Source organism: Sus scrofa, chromosome 2, assembly GCF_054392235.1.
Source record: "Sus scrofa isolate SSC_HxYL_T2T_F1_AM1 chromosome 2, Sscrofa_HxYL_maternal_Yorkshire_Landrace_v2.0, whole genome shotgun sequence".
In the NCBI taxonomy this organism is placed as follows: Eukaryota; Metazoa; Chordata; class Mammalia; order Artiodactyla; family Suidae; genus Sus; species Sus scrofa.
The window spans coordinates 19,141,381-19,164,249 of NC_139384.1; the positions used below are offsets into that span (position 1 = coordinate 19,141,381).

Sequence of the window (22,869 nt, forward strand, 5' to 3'; positions counted from 1 at the left end):
CACGGCAGTGAAGGGAGTCTCCCCTTCCTCAGCCGAGCAGGCACCTACAGGGAAATATCTTCCCCTGTAGATAAGATTATTTTTCCAGCACGGGGGTTTATTCAGGGAAGCAATTTCAACGCACAATGCCGAGGCTGCTGGGACCTAGTGCTGCTGAAAAGCCTCAATAATCCCGTGGAGCCCCGGGAGCTAGTGAGATTGCATAGCCCTCTCTCCATGCACGTTTGGAAGGCTGTCATCTCTTTGCCGTGGTGGAACGTGGGGCTCATGTCTTTGAGCTGCATCTTGCCTCGTGACTTGTCCTTCACAATGGAGTTCTGGGTTAGTTTAAAATGTTCTGTTCTCATCTTACCTTCTCTTTCTTCTGTTACCACCTCCTCTCTTTCCCCTTCCTTCCCCCTCGATTTTCCTGTGTCAGACTGCCTCCTCCTTGTGCTCCCCACAGCCCACCTGTGCTCTCGCCTCCCCCTGGCTTCAGCACGACCTGAATTTACACTGCCTCACCTGTGATGCACTGACTTACCGTTGTTTTCACCTCGGGGATCTCGTATTGCTCCCTGGTTAGTAACAATAGGCTAGTTTCTCTAATGTCCCTCCGAAAGTCCCTCCCCTGGGTGTTTGCCTTTCTTCACGGCTGATGCAGACTATAATCTTGTTTTTAATAGCAGCTGTGGATTAGTCACTCAATATTAGCAGTCCAAGTCTTCTAGGGAAGGCTGGTTGGTGCTGAGTTACCATCGGCTCATTCTTTGTCTCTTTCTCCGCCCTCCTCTCCCTACTGTAAACTGAGGGCTGCTTGTGGTTGCTCCTCTTCTCTTGATTTCTAGGTGTTTTGAGGAGAGAGAAAGTGAGAAATTAGGAAATGTACTAGCCCATTTTATCTGCCCTCAGTCCTTTCCTTGGCTTTGATAACTAAAAGGAAGGTTTCAGGCTTGTGTAGTCATAATTAATAGTTCTTTCAGGTAGAAGCAGATAAGTTAGATATGGCCTGGAGTCCTCCTAACACTTAGGGTACCATTCAGAGAGACCGTTGTTCTGCTGGGTATCCTCACCTTCACAGCACAGCCTTTGACACCCCACTCTGACCTCGTCACTCTCCTTCCATTTACTAGGTCATAGATCATTTTGTCATTCCCTAGCTCATCCCAGCCCGGTGTATGGGGTCTCCAGAAAACAAAGAGAGCTGTTACCCAGGTATCATCTTTTCTGGTTCTCTTTGATCATCCATTGAATGAAAGGTATCAGCTATCATATTTTTCATATGGACTAAATTACAGTGTACATGCTGTTTGTAGTATATATAAATATATTAACACACATTTTTTTAAAAAGAAAATCTCGTCTACTCCTTATAATAACCCAGTGAGATAGGTGTTCATTCTACTGTGATATTTTTAAAAATTAGGATCCTGAGGCTTGATGAAAGTCAGACATGTGTATTGAGATGAGAATCAGAAGCAGGAATATCTACTGTCTGTCTTTAGTGTTCCGCAGGTTTAAAAACCTTTAAAAATGATGTACAACCATATTTGAGCCCTTGCTCTATGAGCTTGCTATGAAACAACACTATCAAAATTTGCTGTTAGGGAAGGTAGCTGGGAAGGTTGGTCAACATCAGGTTAAATTTTCTTTTATTTTGTGGTCTGGATTAATGACCATCTTCCCAGACAGGCATCTTCTCTTGCCATTCGTGTCTGTCTGTGGCAAGGATTGAGACTGCAGCATCCCTGTGTTTATCAGAATGCACAAACAGGACATCCAGAAACCTGCTGTCAGCAGGTCTGTCCTGAAGCCCTCAGCACCTGTCTTTGCATAAAGATGTTCACAAGCAGGGGAAAGGTGTGGCTGCTCCTGACCCTGCTGTCTGCCTGCTGTGGAGCTCAGACCACCTACTAGAATGTAGATAGCAAATAAACATAAGGAAAACTCTTGGTTTTTTTTTTTTTTTTTTTTTTTTTTTTTAATCATCTCTTTGGAAAGAGGGAAGGAGGGCTTTTATGAAGCCCCAGTTGAGTGCTGTGTTCCCATAATTTCTAAGGCTTGCAAAAGAGATGGTATCTGTGACTTTATGACTATTGTTCTAGCTATCCTCATCTACCCTCATCTTATCTGTTACTCTAAATATAATTATAATTCCAGAATCATCTCCAGTTCATCTTTCTGCCTCTTTTTTTTCCTTTTTTTTTAGGGCTGCACCTGCAGCATATGGAGGTTCACAAGCTAGGGATCAAATTGGAGCTGCAGCTGCTGGCCTACACCAGAGCCACAGCAATGTGGGATCTGAGCCATGTTTGTGACCTACACCATAGCTCATGGCAGCGTTGGGTTCTTAACCCACTGAGCCACAATGGGAACTCCCTCTTTCGCCTCTTTTTATAATTGCTTTGCCTTCCAAGGCAAGGATACCCTAAGCTAATGACAGAACTGGAGAAGCTTCAGATTAGATCAGTCGCACATACCTCCAACACTTCTTAAATATTCAACTTCTTAAAAATTGTTGCCAGCACAGAGAGAACAAGTCCTTCATTCACAGTTGTGACACTGGCCTGTACTTTGGAAAAATATATCAGTGAGAATTCTGCTCTTTCAGCCTTAAGATGAAATCTCTTTAAGTCAATTACATTTATTTTGTTAACTCTTCTAATTTATCTGGTATTTGGTTCCTTTTACCCAGAAATCCATCTTGTGACCAAATATGCGAAAACATTTCATTGTGAATATGACAGTCATTTGGGGCCTCCAGGATGGGTTCTGGTTCCTTCATTTGGCATGGTGTGTTCCAGCACTGCTACACACATTTGTGTGGAGATGCCTCAGCCAGAAAGAGCTTCTCCCTCATGGGCCCCTCGCTAGACATCTTCCAGCAAGGAAGACAGTAAAAGGTCTTCTTCGTATATAATGTAGCTCAGGAAAGTTCTGAAGGCTGCCATCTGATGGGGTGTGGCATTCGAGAATCTGCTCACCTTAATATCAGAATTTAATTTCTTCATATACCCCGTTGCCACGATTGAAACTTGGTTGAGTCACACGAAAATATAGAAAATATGTTAGAAATCCAATAACACTGCTCTTATCATCTGTCTTTAGGTGAAATCCTGACAACTTTGTGAGACTCCTATACTTGTGTCAACTTCTCAAGGCTAGAAATTCCAGTAGAGTGAAGCCACGTGTCCTTGGTAGTATTTGCTTCTCCTCTTTCTTCTGGGCCCTGAACTTCTAGGACTGTTGTGGGAGTCACTGACTCCTGATACGAGATATGTAACTTGTAGCCGAGGAAGGAAAGGGTCAGTCTTCAGAGGAGACAAGGGATGTTGTCTTCTTCATTTTGAGATGGGGTTGCCTTTGTCTCATCCTTTGACTTACAAACCACAAACTCTTGGGTATTAGAAGTGCGAGAGAAACCATAAGGAAACACACGGTGATTTTTCTTTTTACAGACTGGGACATGCCCAAACAGCCAAGAATCAGGCAACCAACTGCAGTCATTGAGTGGTAGTACTGTAAGAAGTAGTTCTGAAAGTGGGATGAGATAAGAAACCATTCACTTCCTTTTTACCAGAGTTTTAAGTAATTTCATTTAATTTTGTAGTGGTTGATTGTTTTTACAAGGTGGGTTTATAAAAGTTGTAGTATTAAGTCTTAAAATAGGACTTCTTGGGGGTTCTCATTGTGGCTCAGTGGTAACGAACCCAACCAGTATCCTTGAGGATGTGGGTTTGATCCCTGGCCTTGCTTAGTGGGTTGAGGGTCCGGTGTTGCCATGAGCTATGGTATACGCTGCAGACTCTACTTGGATCTGGCATTGCTGTGGCTGTGGTGTAGGCTAGCAGCTGTAGCTCTGATTCAACCCCTAGCCTGGGAACCTCCATGTGCCATAGGTGTGGCCTTAGAAAGCAAAAAAAAAAAAAAAAGTCTTCTGGGTATACTTAGAAGAAAGGCAAATAAATGTACAGCATAGAAACACATAACAGCATGCAGTTTGCTAGGAATTCCCTTGTTGACAGGTATGGCCAGGCTGTTAAATCCAAGATATGAGCTCTGGCAGGAGGTGAGCTCTGAGAATTAGAGTGGCACCAGATCTTGGGGTGTCTTTGTGCCTTGCAAAGGAAGTGAACTCTATCCTGTAGGTGAGAGGGAGCCATTGAAGAGGTTTAAGCTATGAAATAACGATTGGATTTTTACATAGTATCTTACAAGATAAACTCTAATAAGTTACCCCTAAAGTAGAAGACAGCAAGTATGAAGGGAGAGAGTACTTAAGGAGGTGTCAGAAGGCTCCATGGATTTCGTCGGGGTGTGAAGACCACATAGCACTTGGATGGACTGATGTAGGGATAAGGGTAGGAAAGGAAATTCTAGCCAAAGGAGTAGCTTAAGCAAAAGCCTCAACACAGAAGATTTACAGGGTTTATTTGAAGACCCCACTTAGGTCTGTGGCTAGAGCTATGGGCTATTTGTACTTTGAGAGAGAAGACTGGAGAGACCTAGACAGTGGAGGGCCTACAAGGCCTGGCTGAGAAGTTTTGACCTTATTTTTATCTGGGGGCAGCTATTATTTATACACAGTCCCCCCCCCCACCCCACCCCGTACCTGAAGCATTTCCCAGGCCAGGGATTAAATCCAAGCTGCAGCTGCCATACCATAGCTGCAGCAACTCCAGATCCTTCTAACCCACTGTGCCAGGCCAGGGATCGAACCCACGCTGCCTCAGAGACAATATCAGATCCTTAATCTGCTATACCACAGTGGGAACTCCTCAGTATATATTTTAGGCAGTGAATCCTGATGGCATTGGTTAGGCAAGTAGCAAGTGTATGGATGCAGGAAAGCCAGTTAGAAAGCAGTGGGCGAGATCCATGCAAGAACATCTGAGGACTGAATGTTAAGTATTGGGTGTAAGAGGCCTTGGTGTTTTCTAAGAGTGGGGCCTGTTTGTGAATGTTCCTGGTGGGGGTGAGCTGTGTGAGAACTCAGCTGTCTCACTTCCTACTTCTCCAAATAAAATGTTGCTTAAGTCCTTTTTTACTCTTACTGGAACCAATTTTGAACTAAGTTTATAAATTAGCAAGTGACTCCTAGATCAGCTGTGGTTGGAACTGGGCTCTCTTGTCAGTGCCTGCTGGCCCCCATAGCCCGACAGCTATTGTCTAGGGAATAGCCCTGGCTTCCAGTTCAGGCTGAGCCCTGTGATTTGTCATTTGATTTTAGGCAAGTCCCTCTCCTACCCTAGGGCTCAATGTCTGATCTGTAAAATCAGATTAGGTAATCTCTGAAGTTTATTTTAGCCCTAAAGCTCTTAGATTTTTATTGGAGCTAAGTATCTTAGAAGAATTTCCCTTGTACTCAGCAGAGGTGGAATAATGAGAAGTGTCAGAAAAGTGGGGAGACTTGTTGAGAATAGGATATTTGTTACCTATGGAGCCCAATACATTCATAACTATATGCCTACCTGAATTCTAGCTCTTTCCTGAGGGTTTTTAGTCAGTAGCTTAGAAATATATAATATTGCCTGGCAGCTTTTGAATTAGTATTCTTTCTGGGCAAGTGAAATACATATGAATATTTATTATGAGGAATGGTAGGAGAAGAGAAAGAAAATGGAATGTGTCTGAATTTAAAGAATTAAACAGCCATGAGGAAAGGGGGGTGGGAAGGAGGACATAACTATCACTTAGATATATATATATATATATACATATATATATATATATTTCTTTTTTAACATAAAATGCACAATAGGAACATGGATTTGCATAATGTATACAGATGAAATTAAAGGTAGAATAAGAGAGGAGAGGAATTTGTAAGTGGTAATTATCTGTTAGATTACTATTCCTTGGAGAAAAATTAAGCCTCTGCAGTTCCACAAGACCTGTGCTATTAGGTTTCCCCCATGAATGGTATCAGCTGGGCCTGGGCCTGCCTCCCAGAAATCTAAGCCCTGACGTGTGCACCGTCCTTCAGGGGAGAGACTATGGCCTAGGGCCTAATCAATAGCATGTGAGTAAGGAAAGGACTTGGCCAAGATCACTGTGCCGTCCAGGGGCAGGAATACTAACTAGCTAAGCCTTCTTTTTTTTTTTTTTTTTTGTCTTTTTGCTATTTCTTGGGCCGCTCCCGCGGCATATGGAGGTTCCCAGGCTAGGGGTCGAGTCGGAGCTGTAGCCACCAGCCTACGCCAGAGCCACAGCAGCGCGGGATCCGAGCCGCGTCTGCAACCTACACCACAGCTGACGGCAACGCCGGATCGTTAACCCACTGAGCAAGGGCAGGGACCGAACCCGCAACCTCATGGTTCCTAGTCGGATTCGTTAACCACTGCGCCATGACGGGAACTCCTAGCTAAGCCTTGTATTGTCTGGAGATTGATTAGAAACAGAAAAGCATGGAGAAACAGGTTTTTTTTTTTTTTTTTTTTTTTTAATAGCCTAATTTTCAGCAATGTCAACTGTGTATTGTCAAGAAGACAATGACCTTTTTGAACCTTTTGAGCTTTTTGCTGTCAGAGCTTCATTTATAAAGGCCCAAGCCAGAGTCGTTTGTCCCTGAGTAGTAATGGCAACCTGACTGTCTGGTCAGGACTCAGCAGTCTGTAGGTGTATTTTCCATTCCTTTAAATTACAGCCTCTTTCTCAGGCAATTAATCCCAGGCATTTAGCAAGAGTAGCTGCTGTGTTTCTCCCTTGTTCCAGAGATGCATTTTCTTGTATTTGGCACTTGTCTTGGATGCTTAATTGTTTGAAGGGTGTTTTTTCCTTATAAAATCTTTTATAAGAAAGTCTTATTTTTTTCCTCTCTCCTTCCCAAATACCCCTCTGAGAGTTAATCAGAGATGCACAGAGTTCAGCAACTGGGAAAGCCATTAATAACTCAGCCAGCTTCTATCCTGCTGGCTTAAAGGCAGCTTCTGGCTGATGAAATTGATGAGGATTTCTCTGGTGTTTCCCTGAAAAGTATTCTGGTGAGGTAGAGTCCTGTGATGGAGGAGCAGCACAAGCATATTTGCATACTCTGATCTTCACAGGTTTTTTGTTTTTGTTTTTTAAGCGCCCCCTCCCCCCCTTGAAAAGGGCATGTGATGTCACATTAGGCCCTAGTATTTAGCACGGTCCATTATTTTCCTAGGGAGAACTGTCTCCCTGGGTCTTTCCTTCTCCCGCTGCTCATCTGACATCTTCTAGTCTTCAGGCTCTGCCTAAATTTGCTCCCCTCATCTCTTGGAACTTTGCTTCATGTTATTCTTGTGTCAACACCGAAGTGAGTGACAGAATCCATGTAGTTCCCTAGATTGAACAGTATTAAGGACTTTTCTTGAAACTCTTACCACTCTTCCTCTCCCCTCTCTTCTATCCCCCCTGCCCCCGCAAATATCCTTTGCATGGGAATTTGTTTCCCCATCCCATCGGAGCTGTGCCCTTGGTCAGGGATTTTTGTGTGCCGGCACTAAAACTCAGGGCTTTTCCCTTCTTCTTGCCTAACTTGTTCTTTGGTTGGACATTCCGGCCTTTGCCTCCTTACCTATTCATGTTTTCAAGGTTTTCCTGGTCAGTTAATGTTTGAGTTGTTACTGTGATAGGCTATTTTCTTTTATGCCTTTTTTTTTCCCCTCCCATGGTTTGCTACCTTTTACGTTCTTCTAAGTGTTCTGGGTACAATTCTGTCATTTCTTTGTTAACATTCTGAGCACGATGTCTCCATCATTAGTGAGGATGTTAAGCTGAGGACCGGCAGATACATCCTCACTCAGTTAATATATGGCCTCTTTTGTGGGGCCTAATGTAACCGTCAGTCTGAGACTTTGCTCATGTCTGAGCTGGATGATCTCATTCTTATTTTCCTCTATATATATCCTCCGGTAATCTCTAAATAACATAAAGCCATTACCTCTGACCATGTTTTGCCCTCCCTCCTCCCCCTTTTTAAGTAGAAGGAGAAATTGAATCAGAAAGAAGTTAATTGTTTTTAGGTTTTAATAACAATTAAAAGAGGCTTGTGATATATGTCACAGGAGCCCAAATTCCCCCCCCCCCCCCCGCCCTGGTTTGGTCCGTTTTTCTAAGCTGTCTTCGTATGTCCTTTCACCCGGCCCTGTCACCTTTGGGCTCTGGCAGCTGCTGGTCAGTACTGCCTAGTGCCCTCCCCTCCCCGTCCCTGCGCTTCAGCTCTGCTAATGCCACAGTACTGTTTGTTGTCCAGAGGGAGAGGGCTCCTTGGCTCTTGCAGGAGTAAATTGTCAGTTCCACAATGTGATTCTGGGAAGGGCAGCTTTCTGTCATAGCTGTAGAATAAAGTAATTGGATTTGTCCCATGATGCTTCTTTCTGTAACTTAATTTTCAACCTTTTTGAGGCTTAGGACCCTTTCCCCCCTTAGGTCCCTTTTTAAGTTCAAATATTTTCTAGCTCCTCTCAAAATAATTAGTTGTGCTTTTAGTGCTCATCAATAAGTAAAATATGCTGTTATGAAAATCTGCCATAAATTCATTTGTGCTTTAACTGAGCTGGTACTGGATCACAACTTAAATCTCCATATATTTGAAAAATAATATTATACTTAATTTGGGAGCTGTCTTATTGTTTGATGTTCAGCTATTCCTTGTGTCCATATGGCTACCAAGACCTTATACTAATTTGTGGGTTCCTGAGAGCTGCAGTCTGTTGTTTAGGAACCTCTGATCTCATTGTTTTTTTTTAATCCCCTTTGCACTTTCCATATGGTCTTAGCTCTCTTTGCCTGCCTCTCCCTTCATCTGCAGAGTGTCAAGTCAAAGGAATATGAGATGTTAAAGGAAACAATAGTATGCTTTCTCCTCTAGGAAAATAAAATTTTTTTTTTTTTTTTTTTTTTTTTTTTTGTCTTTTGTCGTTGTTGTTGTTGCTATTTCCTGGGCCGCTCCCGCGGCACATGGAGGTTCCCAGGCCAGGGGTTGAATCGGAGCTGTAGCCACCGGCCTATGCCAGAGCCACAGCAACGCGGGATCCGAGCCGCGTCTGCAACCTACACCACAGCTGACGGCAACGCCGGATCGTTAACCCACTGAGCAAGGGCAGGGACCGAACCCGCAACCTCATGGTTCCTAGTCGGATTCGTTAACCACTGCGCCACGACGGGAACTCCGGAAAATAAAAATTTAAGTACTGACTTTTAATAGATCAGTTTCCAATATCCCTGATATTGATTTGTCTCTAAATGTTCAGCCTCCAATTCCGCTAAGATGTAAAAACCTTCCTAAGCTTTCATTTTTGGTTTGTAAGGCTCCAAGTAGTGCACTTGAAAGCCAGAGTGTTGTCTTAACCTTGGTACCGGGGCCAGTTTGAAGATTATCTCATTAAGTTGAAGATAATCCAAAGGGAGAATTCAGAAAATACCCCAAATCAAGCTCTCAAGAGGTTCATTTATTTTGTGGAGTTGGTTAAGCAGCTAATTAACTGCTCTATCCAGCCAGTGCCCTTTGGCTTATTGTTCCTGTGATGCATTGGAAACTAAGCCACGTGAAGTTTCTGTCTTCTCTTTTCTTGTAGGAAGCAGTGAAGTGTAGTGGAAAGAGCAGGGCTTCAGAGTCAGATGGGTCATCCTTGAATCTTGCCTCAACCACTTACTAGTTGTATAACCTTGGGCATTTGCCTCTCTGGTCTTTAGTTTCCTTATCTATAAAATAGAGCTATATTTTATAAATGAAATCTAAAAATAGATACTTAATGGGAAAGCCAGAAGAATTAAACGGGATAATGTATTAATAACCTTTGTATTAGGACTTAAGAGATGTTTAATAAATGGTGGTTATTAATATTACATTAACAAACCATAAAGAAAACACTAGACTTCTTTCTTTCTTTTTTTTGTCTTTACTAGGACCGCACCCGTGGCATATGAAGGTTCCCAGGCTAGGGGGTCTAATCGGAGCTGTAGCCACTGGCTTACACCAGAGCCACAGCAACTCGGGATCCAAGCCGAGTCTGCAACCTACACCACAGCTCACAGCAAAGCCAGATCCTTAACCCACTGAGCTAGACCAGGGATCGAACCCGCAGCCTCATGGTTCCTAGTCAGATTCGTTAACCACTGAGCCACTATGGGAACTCCTAGACTTCTTTCTTTTAACTCAAACAACTTGGTTTAGAATCGAGTTGTCAGTTGAGTAATCGATCTTTATCATTGTTAATTTTTCAGTCTCTAAAGAAGGGACTACTGGGAGTTCCCGTCGTGGTCTGACTAGGAACCATGAGGTTTTGGGTTCAATCCCTGGCCTCACTCAGTGGATTAAGGATCTAGTGTTGCAATGAGCTGTGGTATAGGTTGCAGACATGTCTCAGATCCCAAGTTACTGTGGCTGTGGTGTACACCAGCAGCTGTAGCTCCAATTAGACCCCTAACCTGGGAACCTCCATATGCCGTGAGTGCGCCCCCCCCAAATAAATAAATAAAGAAGGGACTACCTAGTCTTTTTCTTGTATTGTTTTTCTTTCACTTATCAATGATTTTTTTCTCACACCAAGGCTTTAAACAGATTTATTTTTTATTTATTTATTTTTTTGTCTTTTGTCTTTTTGTCTTTTTTTTTTTGTTGTTGTTGTTGTTGTTGCTATTTCTTGGGCCGCTCCCGCGGCATATGGAGGTTCCCAGGCTAGGGGTAGAATCGGAGCTGTAGCCACCAGCCTACGCCAGAGCCACAGCAACGCGGGATCCGAGCCGCGTCTGCAACCTACACCACAGCTCACGGCAACGCCGGATCGTTAACCCACTGAGCAAGGGCAGGGACCGAACCCGCAACCTCATGGTTCCTAGTCGGATTCGTTAACCACTGCGCCACGACGGGATCTCCTAAACAGATTTATTTAAAGATGACCATTTGTTGAACGAAATTGACAGAGGAATTTTTTTTTATTCAAGTTTCCTGAAAGCCAGTTTTCTATCTTTCAGTCTAGAAAAGAAGTTTATATATACCCATTCTAAACCCGTTAGGGGAGTTCTCTTGTGGCACAGTGGGTTAAGGATCCAACGTTGTCAGAGCAGTTTGGGTGGCTACTGTGGAACAGGTTTGATTCTTGGCCTGGGAAATTCTGCATGCTATGGATGTGGCCAAAAAACCCCAAAACTAAAAAATCTTTTAGAAGATATAAACTTGGCTTCAATTTCAGGTGCTACAGAGTTCAGAGACCACATTAACTCCAGAAAATCCTCCTTACTGAACTGTTAGTAAATGCTCATAAATCGTTTTTAATTGAGGTACTCAGGAAATGCAGTGTATTACCATGCCACCCAAATTAGTAAGCAACCAGATGACTCATTTCTCTGAGACCTTCACCCAAGTATAGGAATTTAGTTTGGGACATGTCTGTCTTTTGGGCTGGCGTCTCATGCTGCTTTAGAGGCTCTCTTACATGTAGTCTTTATGTTTTCTCCAGGGACAATGGTGACAGATCCAGGCACCGAGCTCCACGCAACGCCCGGATGTCTGCACCTTCACTTGGACGCTTTGTCCCAAGGTAAGAACTGGCTTGTCAGCCTCTATGAGAGACTTTTCTGAGGAAGCTTTTATGAGGGCCGCTACATGTGCCAGCCTATACCACACCCACAGCAACGCAGGATCTGAGCCATGTTGCGACCTATACCACAGCTCATGGCAACACTGGATCCTTAACCCACTGAGCGAGGCCAGGGATCGAACCTTCATCCTCATGGATCCTGGTCAGGTTTGTTAACCTCTAAGCCACAAAGGGAACTGCGGGCCTGGGATTTTTAAACCTACTTTCTGGTCTTTGGATTGTCCATATCTGGAATTATTTCCTAGTGAGCCTACAGTCCAGCCCTGCCACCTAAGGACTTGACAGGAGATGACTAACCACAATAAAAAGATATAGAAAAATCAAAATCAAAATCAAAAGACATGGAGTTCCCGTTGTGGCTCAGTGGTTAACGAATCCGACTAGGAACCATGAGGTTGCGGGTTTCGTCCCTGCCCTTGCTCAGTGGGTTAAGGATCTGGTGTTGCCGTGAGCTGTGGTGTAGGTTGCAGATGCGGCTCGGATCCCGTGTTGCTGTGGCTGTGGTGTAGGCTGGCGGCTATAGCTCCGATTCTACCCCTAGCCTGGGAACCTCCATATGCCACGGGTGTGGCCCTAGAAAAGGCAAAAAGACAAAAAGACAAAAAAAAAAAAAAAAACAAAAGACAAAGAAGGTGGCATTGAGAGCATCCTATTCAAGAACAAAGCCCTGGGAAACTTTAGAAGAAAGATCAGGAAGAAGGTAGAAATGTGTGAAAGGACAAACCCTAGGAATTTTTACTCTGCTCTGGGTTTCTGTGAACTCCTAGGTTAGTGGATCCCTTACCTTTGATTGTTGAGGAATGGCAGATGGGACATCTCCTTTGTTTTAAGGTAGTCTTTAGTAGGCCTTAAGTAACGTGATTCCTTCTTATAGGCGTTTCTTGCTGCCTGAGTACTTGCCTTATGCTGGGATTTTTCATGAACGTGGACAGCCTGGCTTGGCTACTCACTCTTCTGTTAACAGGGTCCTGGCAGGTAAGGAATTGTTTTTTTGGATTTTGAAAATTTTAAAGGGGCAGGGAACCTGGTAAAGCTTTTCCCCCTCCTCCGCCTATGCTGATGTGATGGCATCTTGGCATCTGCCTGAAAAACTATTTTTTAAGGTTTTGTACTCAGTTCCTTCAAGGCAGGAAACTATAGATTGAGGAAAGCTGTTTTCTCTTGCCTATTCCCACTTCCTTTAGACATTAAAGAAAATTTGTTTAAACCGTTTGTTTTTTAATTCAGCAAGTAGATTTTTAAGTAATTGAATGATAAAAAGTGTCTTGGTCATGTTTTGTTGGTGAGGTACCCATGAGCCAGATCCTATGATTTAATTAGGAGCTTAGTGCACACCTTTCCAACCCTTGGCCGCTGCCAGCACATGGAGGTTCTAGGCCCTGTGGAATCTTCAGGGGAAGGAAGAAGATAGAGACCATGGAACTAGCTTAGAAATTTCCATGGGAATGGACTGGACAAGCCCGTCTGAGGCAGTTATGGTGGCAGAATGACTTAGTGACCAGTGTTTTGGGGCTAAGATGGGTAATGTGACTGGGCTGAGACATAGTGTGTGCTGCTCCTTCTGGGTAGTCTCTTAGAGAAGGAAACAAGGCAGATTCTATTTTTTTTCTGACAAAGGTTTTTCTCCCCCCCCCACCCCCACCTCCACTGCCAACTTGTAAATTTATGTATGTGAAGGCATTGAAAAATATAAAAACCAAGCCACATTTTGGTGTATCTTTAATAAGCATCTTTATTTTAAAAATTCAAATGACATTATGTTTTGGAAAATCTGGGCCATGTGGTAGTTAAAGGTAGGAAGAGATCTGCGTGAGGCAGTGGCACCGTCAGGCTGGGGGAGTATGATTTCTGACCAAGCTGCTATGATAGCTGGTAGACCAGGGATCCGGCTTCCCCTAAGTAGCAGTGTCCTTGATCCACCATCAAGGCCTAGAGACCCCAGAAACCTCAACACTTTCTCTGCTGAACACCAGGGCTTCATAGGCACAGGCTTAGTAGGGGAGCAGACTGCACCATGGTGTCCTGACAGCCTCGACCTTGGGGGGGTTCTGGCCCATGTTGGTGTACAGACACCACGGCTCTGTGCCTCTCCTTCCTTGGCACTTCTCTGTTGGCTAATGGCACATGGAAGCTCCTCACTGGCAGATAATCACTTGCTGCCAGACAATACTATAGAGCTCTTCTCCACCCTTCTTTGTTCTAGACATCTGCCTCCACCACCGCACACAGCAGCTCCTGCTCCTCTACTGCTGGGAAATCTCTGTTTCCTTGGCATTTTGTTTTTTTGGAACAGCTGTATGCTGTTTTTTCCCCTCCTTTGACGTAATAACTTTTTACCTCCATTTCCTTTTTCCTACTTTATGCCCAGAGGTCAGACCCCAAATGGCCCAATTTCACTTATGGATACCTTTTGATATAGAGGTTATGTTCCAGCAGTCAGTTGTTTACCAATATGAAATCTACTGAGAAAAGGATGCAAAGTGCCTTGAGGGGAAGGAAATCTAGCCCATGGTTTCCATTCACATTTAAACTCATTTTCTCCCAGAGTTCCCGCTGTGGCCTCTCTGGAGCGCTGGAATGCAGGTTCAGTTCCCGGCCCGGCAGGCGCAGTGGGTTAAGACTTGAATATATATGATCCTTGGCCCGCGAGGTCCATATCCCATGGGGCGGCCAAAAAAGAAAAAAACAGGAATTCCTGTCATGGCGCAGTAGACATGAATCTGACTAGGAACCATGAGGTTGGGGGTTTGATCCCTGGCCTCGCTCAGCGGGTTAAGGGTCCGGCGTTGCCATTAGCTGTGGTGTAGGTTGCAGATGCGGCCCGGATCTGGCGTTGCTGTTGCTGTGGCTGTGGCGAAGGCCAGCAGCTACAGCTCTGATTAGACCCCTAGCCTGGGAACCTCCATATGCCATGGGAGCAGCCCCAGAAAAGGCAAAAAGACAAAACAAAACAAAAACCCCATCTTTTCTCCCATTTCCTCAAGATACATGTTACAAAGTGTCCACTGGTCTTTTTCTTTTTTCTTCTCTCTCTTTTTTTTTTTTTTGTCTTTTTGGGTCCGTACCTGCGGCATATGGAAGTTCCCAGGCTAGGGATCGAATTGGAGCTGTAGCTGCCAGCCTATGCCACAGCCATAGCAACTTGGGATCCGAGCTACATCTGCTCAGGGCAACGCCAGATCCTTAACCCACTGAGCAAGGCCAAGGATGGAACCTGCGTCCTCAAGGATACTAGTCAGATATGTTTCCACTGAGCCACCACGGGAACTCCCATTGGTCGTTTCTTAAATGCATTCATTATTTGCAGATGTTTGGATGTCCCTCCAGATTCTGTTGACAGTTGTATTACTTTTTTTCTTCTCTTGAGAAAATTCCAATAATAATAACAGCAACAACAAAAAAGCTTAACATTCATTGAGCATTTGCTGTGTACTGGGGAATGTTTTAAGTGCTCTTCCCAGGCATATTTCCTTTCTTTTTCATAGTAATCCTGTGAGATGGTTACTATTATCTAATTAACAGTGGTGGAAACTGAAGCCCAGAAGATAACTTGCCCAGAGTGATACAGCTAGAAGTGGAGGAGCCAGAACTGAACCAGGCAGTGGGACTCCCAATTTCCTAGGGTGCCTGCCTCCCCACAGCTATTGTAAAGGATGAAGCACCAAATAGCATTCTTCTTCTAGGACCTTAATCTAGAAGAGGGAAAAAGCTCCCAGAGACCTTGGCTGATCTTCAGGGGTTTTCTTATTTGTTTTAATTCCTCTATTTTAAGTGGTATATAGACATTTCTTTTTACAACCCAATAATGCTTGCTAAGGAAAATCTTATTATGTAACAGCCCTTTCACCGAACCTTCATGCCCTTCTGGACACAGATGTTTTGCTTTTTATTAAACTTACTTGTGATCATGTAATAGAGCTACTGTAATAATGGCTTTCAAAGTGAAGACAAATTAGCATTTTAGCAGTAAGCACTCCCAGTTTTCCTGGAAAGGCACTTTCTCTTGTATGATTAGAATGAGGTTGTGATGATCTCAGAACAATTACTTTCCATAGACATTTGTTCCACAGTTGTGTGCCAGATTCTGTTCTGGGCTAACAGAGTGAATAAGACAGACACAGTCTCTGCCCTTCTGTAGCTCAAGGTCTAGGTGATTGGCCATACCTCAATCTTGCTGTTTGGTTCTTAGCTCTAGTGCAGAACCCTTTGTATAGTGAATGGCTTTTTGAAGGGGTGAAGCATGAAAATTTGACAGATCTGGAGGGACCGAGTATATACACACCTGCAGTTTTAAGAGGCATGGTCAGTGGCAAATGAGTTTTCAATGGACCCTAGCCAAAGCTGTTCAGAATCATCAGCAAAAATGGATTTGCAGAAAATTAAGATCCATTCTGCCCACTTCCTCCCACAAGAGCCTGGGAGCGATAATATAAAACAGAAGCTGCTACAGAGAAAGTGTTTTCTTAGTCTGTTAATCTTCCTCTCTTCCGCCTTATCTTGTTGCCTTCCCCCCAATTCTGTAGGTTCCTCATGACCTCCGTCACCCATCAACCCACACATGCCCCTTCTTCAGCAGCACAAATTCTGAACCCATACTTAAAGAGGAATAACAATATTTAAAGCTATGCAGCTTTACTGGTATGTTTTTGGGGATACATGCAAAAAAAAATCTGGGGTGCTGTCCTGCTGACTTTTTAGCAGACAGTGCTAGATCTGTAAAGTAACAGCAACTGATAATAGAGAAGGAAATAAGTTAAGAACTGCCTACTATGAGCCAGGTGCTGTCCAAAGTACTTTAACATACATTATCTCTTCAAGTGATTGTGACAACCCTATGAGGTAGATGCCATGTTTCCATTCTGCAGGGAAGAAGACTGAGGTTCAGAAAAGCTATGCCACTTGGCCAGTATAACATAGTGAGAGGCAGACCTGGAGCTTTAAACCAGGTCTGCCTGCCTGACTCATAACAACTCTATTCTCTCTTCTGTGCCATGCTTGCCTGAGTTCACATAGGGAGTATCTGCCAAAAAGTTCTTAAGCCCTATAATATTTTTCTGCATGTTTGAGGCCTCAAGCAAGTGAAATGAGAAGACCTGGCATTTGACATCTTCCTGGTAATTACTGGAAGAAAAACTTCTGAGGGATAGGGACCTGTGTAATGTAGACTATTAGTTATCTGTTCTGCCTAATCTTTTTGACTTTCATCCTAATGAGCATCTGCTCCCAGCAGTTGTGGGTCTGATGTATTTAATTTAGTATTTTGATTAAAATCAATGGGAAGTGTCAGGATTTTTTTGGTCCTAGCCCCAGGTCATTGGGGCCTGGTTGAGTGTCACGGGCTAGAGATGGCTTTGTGCCCAGTTATCCTAATTTCTCTTAAGATTTCTTCTTTGAGCCATTAGTTTAGGAGTGTGTCCTTCAATTTTCACAAATTTCCTTCTGTTGTTTCTTTCTTATTTAATTTCACTGTGGTCTAAGAACATACTTTGTATGATATCAGTTACTTTAAATTTATTAAAACTTGTTTTATGGTTTAGCATGGTTTGTTCTGGACAGTGTTACCTGTGTGTGGGAGAAGATTGTATATGCTCTTGTTGCTGTGTGTAGGTTTCTGTAGATGCCAGGGAGATCTACTTGGTTGATAATGTTGTTTAGGTTTTGTATATCCTTGTTGATTTTCTGTCAAGTTATTCTACCCATTATTAAGAGTGGAGTGTTGGAGTTCCTCTCATGGCACAAAGGAAACAAATCCGGATGACTAGTATCCATGAGGACACAGGTTCAATCTCTGGCCTTGCTTAGTGGGTTAAGGATCCAGCGTTGCTGTGAGCTGTAGTGTGTGTCGCAGACAGTCTTGGATCTGGCATTGCTGCGGCTGTGGTGTAGGCCAGCAGCTATAGCTGCGATTAGACCCGTAGCCTGGGAACCACCATGTGCCATGGGTGTGGTCCTAAAAAAAGCAAAAAAAAAAAAAAAAAAAAAAAGAGTAGAGTATTGATGTTTCTAATTATTGCTGAATTGTATATTTCTCTGTTAAGTTTTTGTTTTTTGCTTTTTAGGGACACATTTGTGGCACATGGAAGTTGCCAGGCTAGGACCTATAGCTGCTGGCCTAAACCACAGCCATAGCAATGCCAGATCCAAGCCACATCTACGACCTACCCCACAGCTCGAGGCAATGCCAGATCCTTAACCCACTGAGCGGGGCCAGGGATCAAACGTGCATCTTCATGGATACTAGTCAGGTTCATTTCCACTGAGCCACAACAGGAACTCCTCCCTTCAGTTTTGTCAATTTTGGCCTAGTATGTTTTGGGGCCTTGTTGTTAGGTACATATGTGTTTATAATTGTTATACCTTCCTGATGAATCAATTTTTTCATTATAAATATCCCTTTGACTCCAGTAATGGTCTTTTTTTTTTTTTTTTAAGGTATAGATCATGTACCATATTATATAAATTTCAGGTATATAGCATAGTGATTCACAAAATTTAAAGGTTGTGTTCTCTAGTGATATTGCCTTTAAGTCTATCTAGTTTTTTTTTTTTTTCTTTTTGCAATTTCTTGGGCCACTCCCGAGGCATATGGAGGTTTACAAGCTAGGGGTCAAATCGGAGCTGTAGCCGCCAGCCTATGCCAGAGCCACAGCAACGTGGGATTCGAACTGAGTCTGTGACCTACACCACAGCTCACAGCAATGCCAGATCCTCAACCCACTGAGCAAGGCCAGGGATCGAATCCGCAACCTCATGGTTCCTAGTCAGATTTGTTAACCACTGTGCCACGACAGGAACTCCAAGTCTAGTAGTTTTTTAAAATCAGTATAGCTACAGCTGTTTTATGGTTGTTGATTACATATATACCTTTTCCTATCCTTTTACTTTCAACCCATTTGTATCTTAGAATCTAAAGTGTGTCTCTCTTATACAGTTGGATCTTATTTTTGTCTTTTTTTTTTTTTTTTTTTGTTGGATCTTATTTTTTATCCAATCTGACAATCTCTGCCTTTTGATTAGGTTGTTTAGTTCATTCACATTTAATGTTATTAATACATTTGGTTTTTTTCGTCTGCCAGTTTGCCGTTTGTTTTCTGTATTTCTAATGTCTTTTTAAAATTTTTTTTTTTTATTTTTTAGGGCCGCATCCATGGCATATGGAGGTTCCTAGGCTAGGGGTCAAATCAGAGCTGTAGCTGTCAGTCTGTGCCACAGCCATAGCAACTCAGAATCCAAGCACATCTGCGGCCTACACCACAGCTTACAGCAACACCAGATCTTTAACCCACTGAGCGAGGCCAGGGATCCAACAACCTACATCCTCATGGATGCTAGTCACATTCGTTTCTGCTGAGCCATGACAGGAACTCCTTTTTTATATGTATATATATATAAAAGGCTGCACCTGCAGCATATAAAAGTTCCCAGACCAGGGATTGAATCCGAGCTGTAGCTGTGACCTATGCTGCAACTGCAGCAATGCCTGATCTTTCAATGTACTGCACTGGGCTGGGGATCAAACCTGTGCTTCTGCAGTGACCTGAGCTGCTACAATCAGATTCTTAACTCACTGTTTTTTAACCCACTACACCACAGTGGGAACTGTTTTTGTTTTTTTGTTTTTTTCTTTTTTCTTTTTTTTAGTTTCTCCTTATTGACTCCTTATGTATTTATTAAGTGGGTAGCTGTTCATGTGCTATTTTAATTCCTTTCTTGGGAATGCCCTTATGACGCAGTAGGTTAAGGATCCAGTATTGTCACTGCATTGGCTCAGTCAGGTTGCTGCTGTGGTTCGGGTTCAATCCCTGGCCCAGAAACTTCCACACACCCATAAATAAATAAATAAATCCTTTCTTGATTTTAAACTATGTCAGGATCTACTTCAGACTTATACAGATTTAATTCTGATAAGATATAGAAACTTTGTTCCATTATAGCTACATTCTCTTACCCTCATATTGTTGCCATATATATTATTGTCTACATATATTACAGACCCAACAATACAGTATTATAATTATTGCTTTATGTAATCTCATGTCTCAGGCATCCTTCTGTCTGTTGCTTGTTGTGGGTAAACAAAGCTACCTCTTTTGCATGAATTTACTTTTCTTCTTCCCGTTAACTATTTTTTGTCGTCTTTTGCCCCTCTTATCTTTTTAAAAAACACTGGTCCTCTTTCTTAGATATTCCTTGGTACCTTAGGGAATTACTTTCAGGAGGCCTGTCTAGCCTAAGTTTGGCCAACTAGGTGGGCATCTGGGTCTTTGGCTTGCTAATTTTTAGGAATTAGTCTAATTACTCAATTTGATATCATAATTATCTAGTACAACATATTGCTTAATTACCATATACCACTTGAAATTGGCAAATCTGAGAAAGATGAGAAGTCGTGAATATAGTTGAAGGCCACCATGATGTTCTTAAAACGAGTGTGAACAGAAATGAATGACAGTTATGCTGTTGGAGCCTTCATTTCCTTGGCTGGACCCTTGTCCATGTTCTTTACCCTGTTCTTTACCGCTCTGGTACCCAGTAGTAGCCAGGCTGATAAAGTGAGTGGCACATTCCAACTCAACATCAATTAAGATAGCTGTTTATAAATCCCAGATAAATGGACAATTAGTAGCAGTGGTACTAGCTAGGCCGCTTTAATAATTAACCCAATTACCTTTCATTCTGCTTCAGTGATGAAAGTAAAGGTGATAAGGGGCTGGCTTGGTTACCTGGGAAACAGAAATAAATGCAGCACTCCTCCTAAAGAACCCAGCTTTCACAGATGCCTTACAACACCTAGGACTTTTTACTTCTTTGGTTTCCACCAATCCCTGGACCATCCATGCCGTCTTTGCATCTCCGTATACCGCTAGTGAGAAGTGTGCTTGTCAAGAACTTAGACCTAAATTTCTAAGCTGAATTGTCTTTGCTTCTTTGAGCTTTTCTAGAGGAAAACATTGGGCCTTGTCAATGAACTTTCTTTTTCCTTTTATAGTATGTGACTAAGTTTTTCTGTGCCTCCATCTCTCTCTGCTCTAGGAAATTTCCTCTTGATTCTTCCCCACTGATGCTTTACACCTGGGCTCTTTCTATACTGTCACTTTGATATGTAATAATACTTTCTAAATGCTCAGCATTTTCCAGAGCACTTTGGGTCTTAATAAAAGAATTAAATGGTTTTGCCCTTAGGGATTTTACAGTCTAGCCAAGGAGTAGCCTGATTTTCTATGGAGTTTGTTGTTGTTTGTTTGTTTGTTTTGGCCCTGCCACTAAAAATTTAATAATTCCCCTGAGACTTTAACTGCCAGTTCTGGTAGATTAGCTGGGAAGGGGTGGGATAGGGGGTTTGGTGCCGGTTTAAGTAACTTTGTTTCAGGGTTTTTGTTCGTTTTTTTTTTGGCCTCCCCTGTGGCATGTGGAACTTCCCAGACTAAGGGTTGAATCAGAGCTGCAGCTTCCGGCCTGCACCGCAGCCACAGCAACGCCAGATCCTTAACCCACTGAATGGGTCCAGGGATTGAACCCGCATCCTTAGGAACCAGTCAGGTTCATAACCTGCTAAGCCACAATGGGAACTCCCGATTTTAAGTGACTCTAAATGTGTCCCATTTGTCTTTTGCTTGGGTCTGTGAGCATGAGTGGAGTTTGGGAAGGATAGCTGCCTCTTGCAGTGTAGCGTTGGCTTCTGAGAGGCAGTAGAGCAAAATGTTCAAGAGTTTGGGGTCCAGAGTCAGAGTGTCTAGGTTCAAATATTCATGATGCTTCTTCCTAGCAGTGTAATACTTTGGAGCGGACTTAGTTTCTTCACCTGTAAAATAAGCGTAAGAATCTGGAGTTCCCGTCATGGCTCAGTGGTTAACAAATCCAATTAGGAGCCATGAAGTTGCGGGTTTGAACCCTGGCCTTGCTCAGTGGGTTAAGGATCCAGTGTTGCCATGAGCTATGATGTAGGTCACAGATGAGGCTCGGATCTGGCGCTGCTATGGCTCTGGCTTAGGCCAGTGGCTACAGCTCCAATTAGACCCCTAGCCTGGGAACTCCATATGCCGTGGGAGCAGCCCTAGAAAAGGCAAAAAGACCAAAAAAAAAAAAAAAAAAAAAAATTGTATTTAGCTTATAGGATTGTTTTGAGGATTAAATGAGCTAATGTGTGTGAAACTCTTCAAATAGTTGTTTTTTTGTTTGTTTTTTTTGTCTTTTTAGGGCTATTCCTGTGGCATATGGAGGTTCCCAGGCTAGGGGTCAAATCGGAGCTGTAGCTTCTGGCCATAGTCATAGCCACGCCAGATCCAAGCCACGTCTGCAATCTACACTACAGCTCACAGCAACACTGGATCCTTAACTCACTGAGTGAGGCCAGGGGTCAAACCTGTGTCCTTATGGGTGCTAGTCAGATTCGTTTCCACTGAGCCATGACGGGAACTCCCAAATAGTATTTTTGGCACACAATAATTGTTCAATAGATGTTAGCTATTATCACTGTGGCTTTTATTGTAAATCTTGAGGAACAGAATGAGTTAGAGTTGTGTCAGTCTCATCACTGATTATAACCTTGCTGATCTTTCATTGTTCTGCCTTCTTCAACAGTGGTGCATTTCCTTGGTCCCCAAATAGGGCTTTCTCCCCTTTGCTATGGTCAGTGAGTTGAAAAAAATTGGGAGCTTGTGCTCTAAGGTACCAACAGATGGTAACCTGAAGTTCCCTGTGTTGATAGTTTGACAAGCTAATGTGTCCATTGTTGCCTGTAGTCATGTCAACCAAGGGAATTAGAGGAGTCACAAAGTTTGCATTTGAGAAACCCTTTTCTGTCTCCCGTCAAAACCTGTGCTCATGAAATAAGCATCTACTCTGCAGACCAACTGCCTGCTCCTATGTAACCATGGCAACATGGCATTCTCAAAGTGGACCAATAACATCAGCATCTTTTGGGAACTTGTTATAAATGCAAATTCTTGGTCCCTACCCCAGACCCACTGAAGCAGAAATTCTAGTTGTAGGTCTAGGAATTGTTTAAAGAGTCTCTTAAGCAAAGAGGTCCTGCTGTATAGCCAGGGAACTATATCTAGTCACTTGTGACGGTACATGATGGAAGATAATTATGAGAAAAACAATGTATGTATATGTGTAACTGGGTCACTTTGCTGTACAGCAGAAATTGACAGAACATTGTAAATCAACCATAATAAAAATTTTTTTTTAAGTCTCCTAGGTGGTCCCGGTGCACTTGAAAATTTGAGAACCACTGCTCTAGTGTTAACTCCTTAAAGGTAGGAACAGAGATAGAGGGGAAGAGATGACTTCCTAACACTTCAAGGGGTGTTCATGCCAG

General features: G+C 43.0%; 1 protein-coding gene across 47 annotated transcripts in view; it reads left to right on the plus strand.

The window, feature by feature from the left end:
• Positions 1-22,869, plus strand: part of AMBRA1 (autophagy and beclin 1 regulator 1) — a 183,711-nt gene that overhangs the window by 73,603 nt on the left and 87,239 nt on the right. For 41 of the 47 annotated variants that reach the window (XR_014836996.1, XM_085011243.1, XM_021085244.2 and 38 more), the window contains 2 exons: positions 11,406-11,486; positions 12,421-12,521. Coding sequence is in view for 41 of the 47 variants with exons in the window: in XM_085011243.1 (XP_084867369.1) it covers positions 11,406-11,486; positions 12,421-12,521 (182 nt within the window). In the remaining 6 variants the exon portion in view is untranslated. Of the gene's footprint in view, positions 1-11,405; positions 11,594-11,970; positions 14,391-14,653; positions 17,021-22,869 lie in introns of those variants that run through there. The other 6 variants (XR_014836998.1, XR_014837000.1, XR_014836999.1 and 3 more) reach the window with 5 other exon arrangements.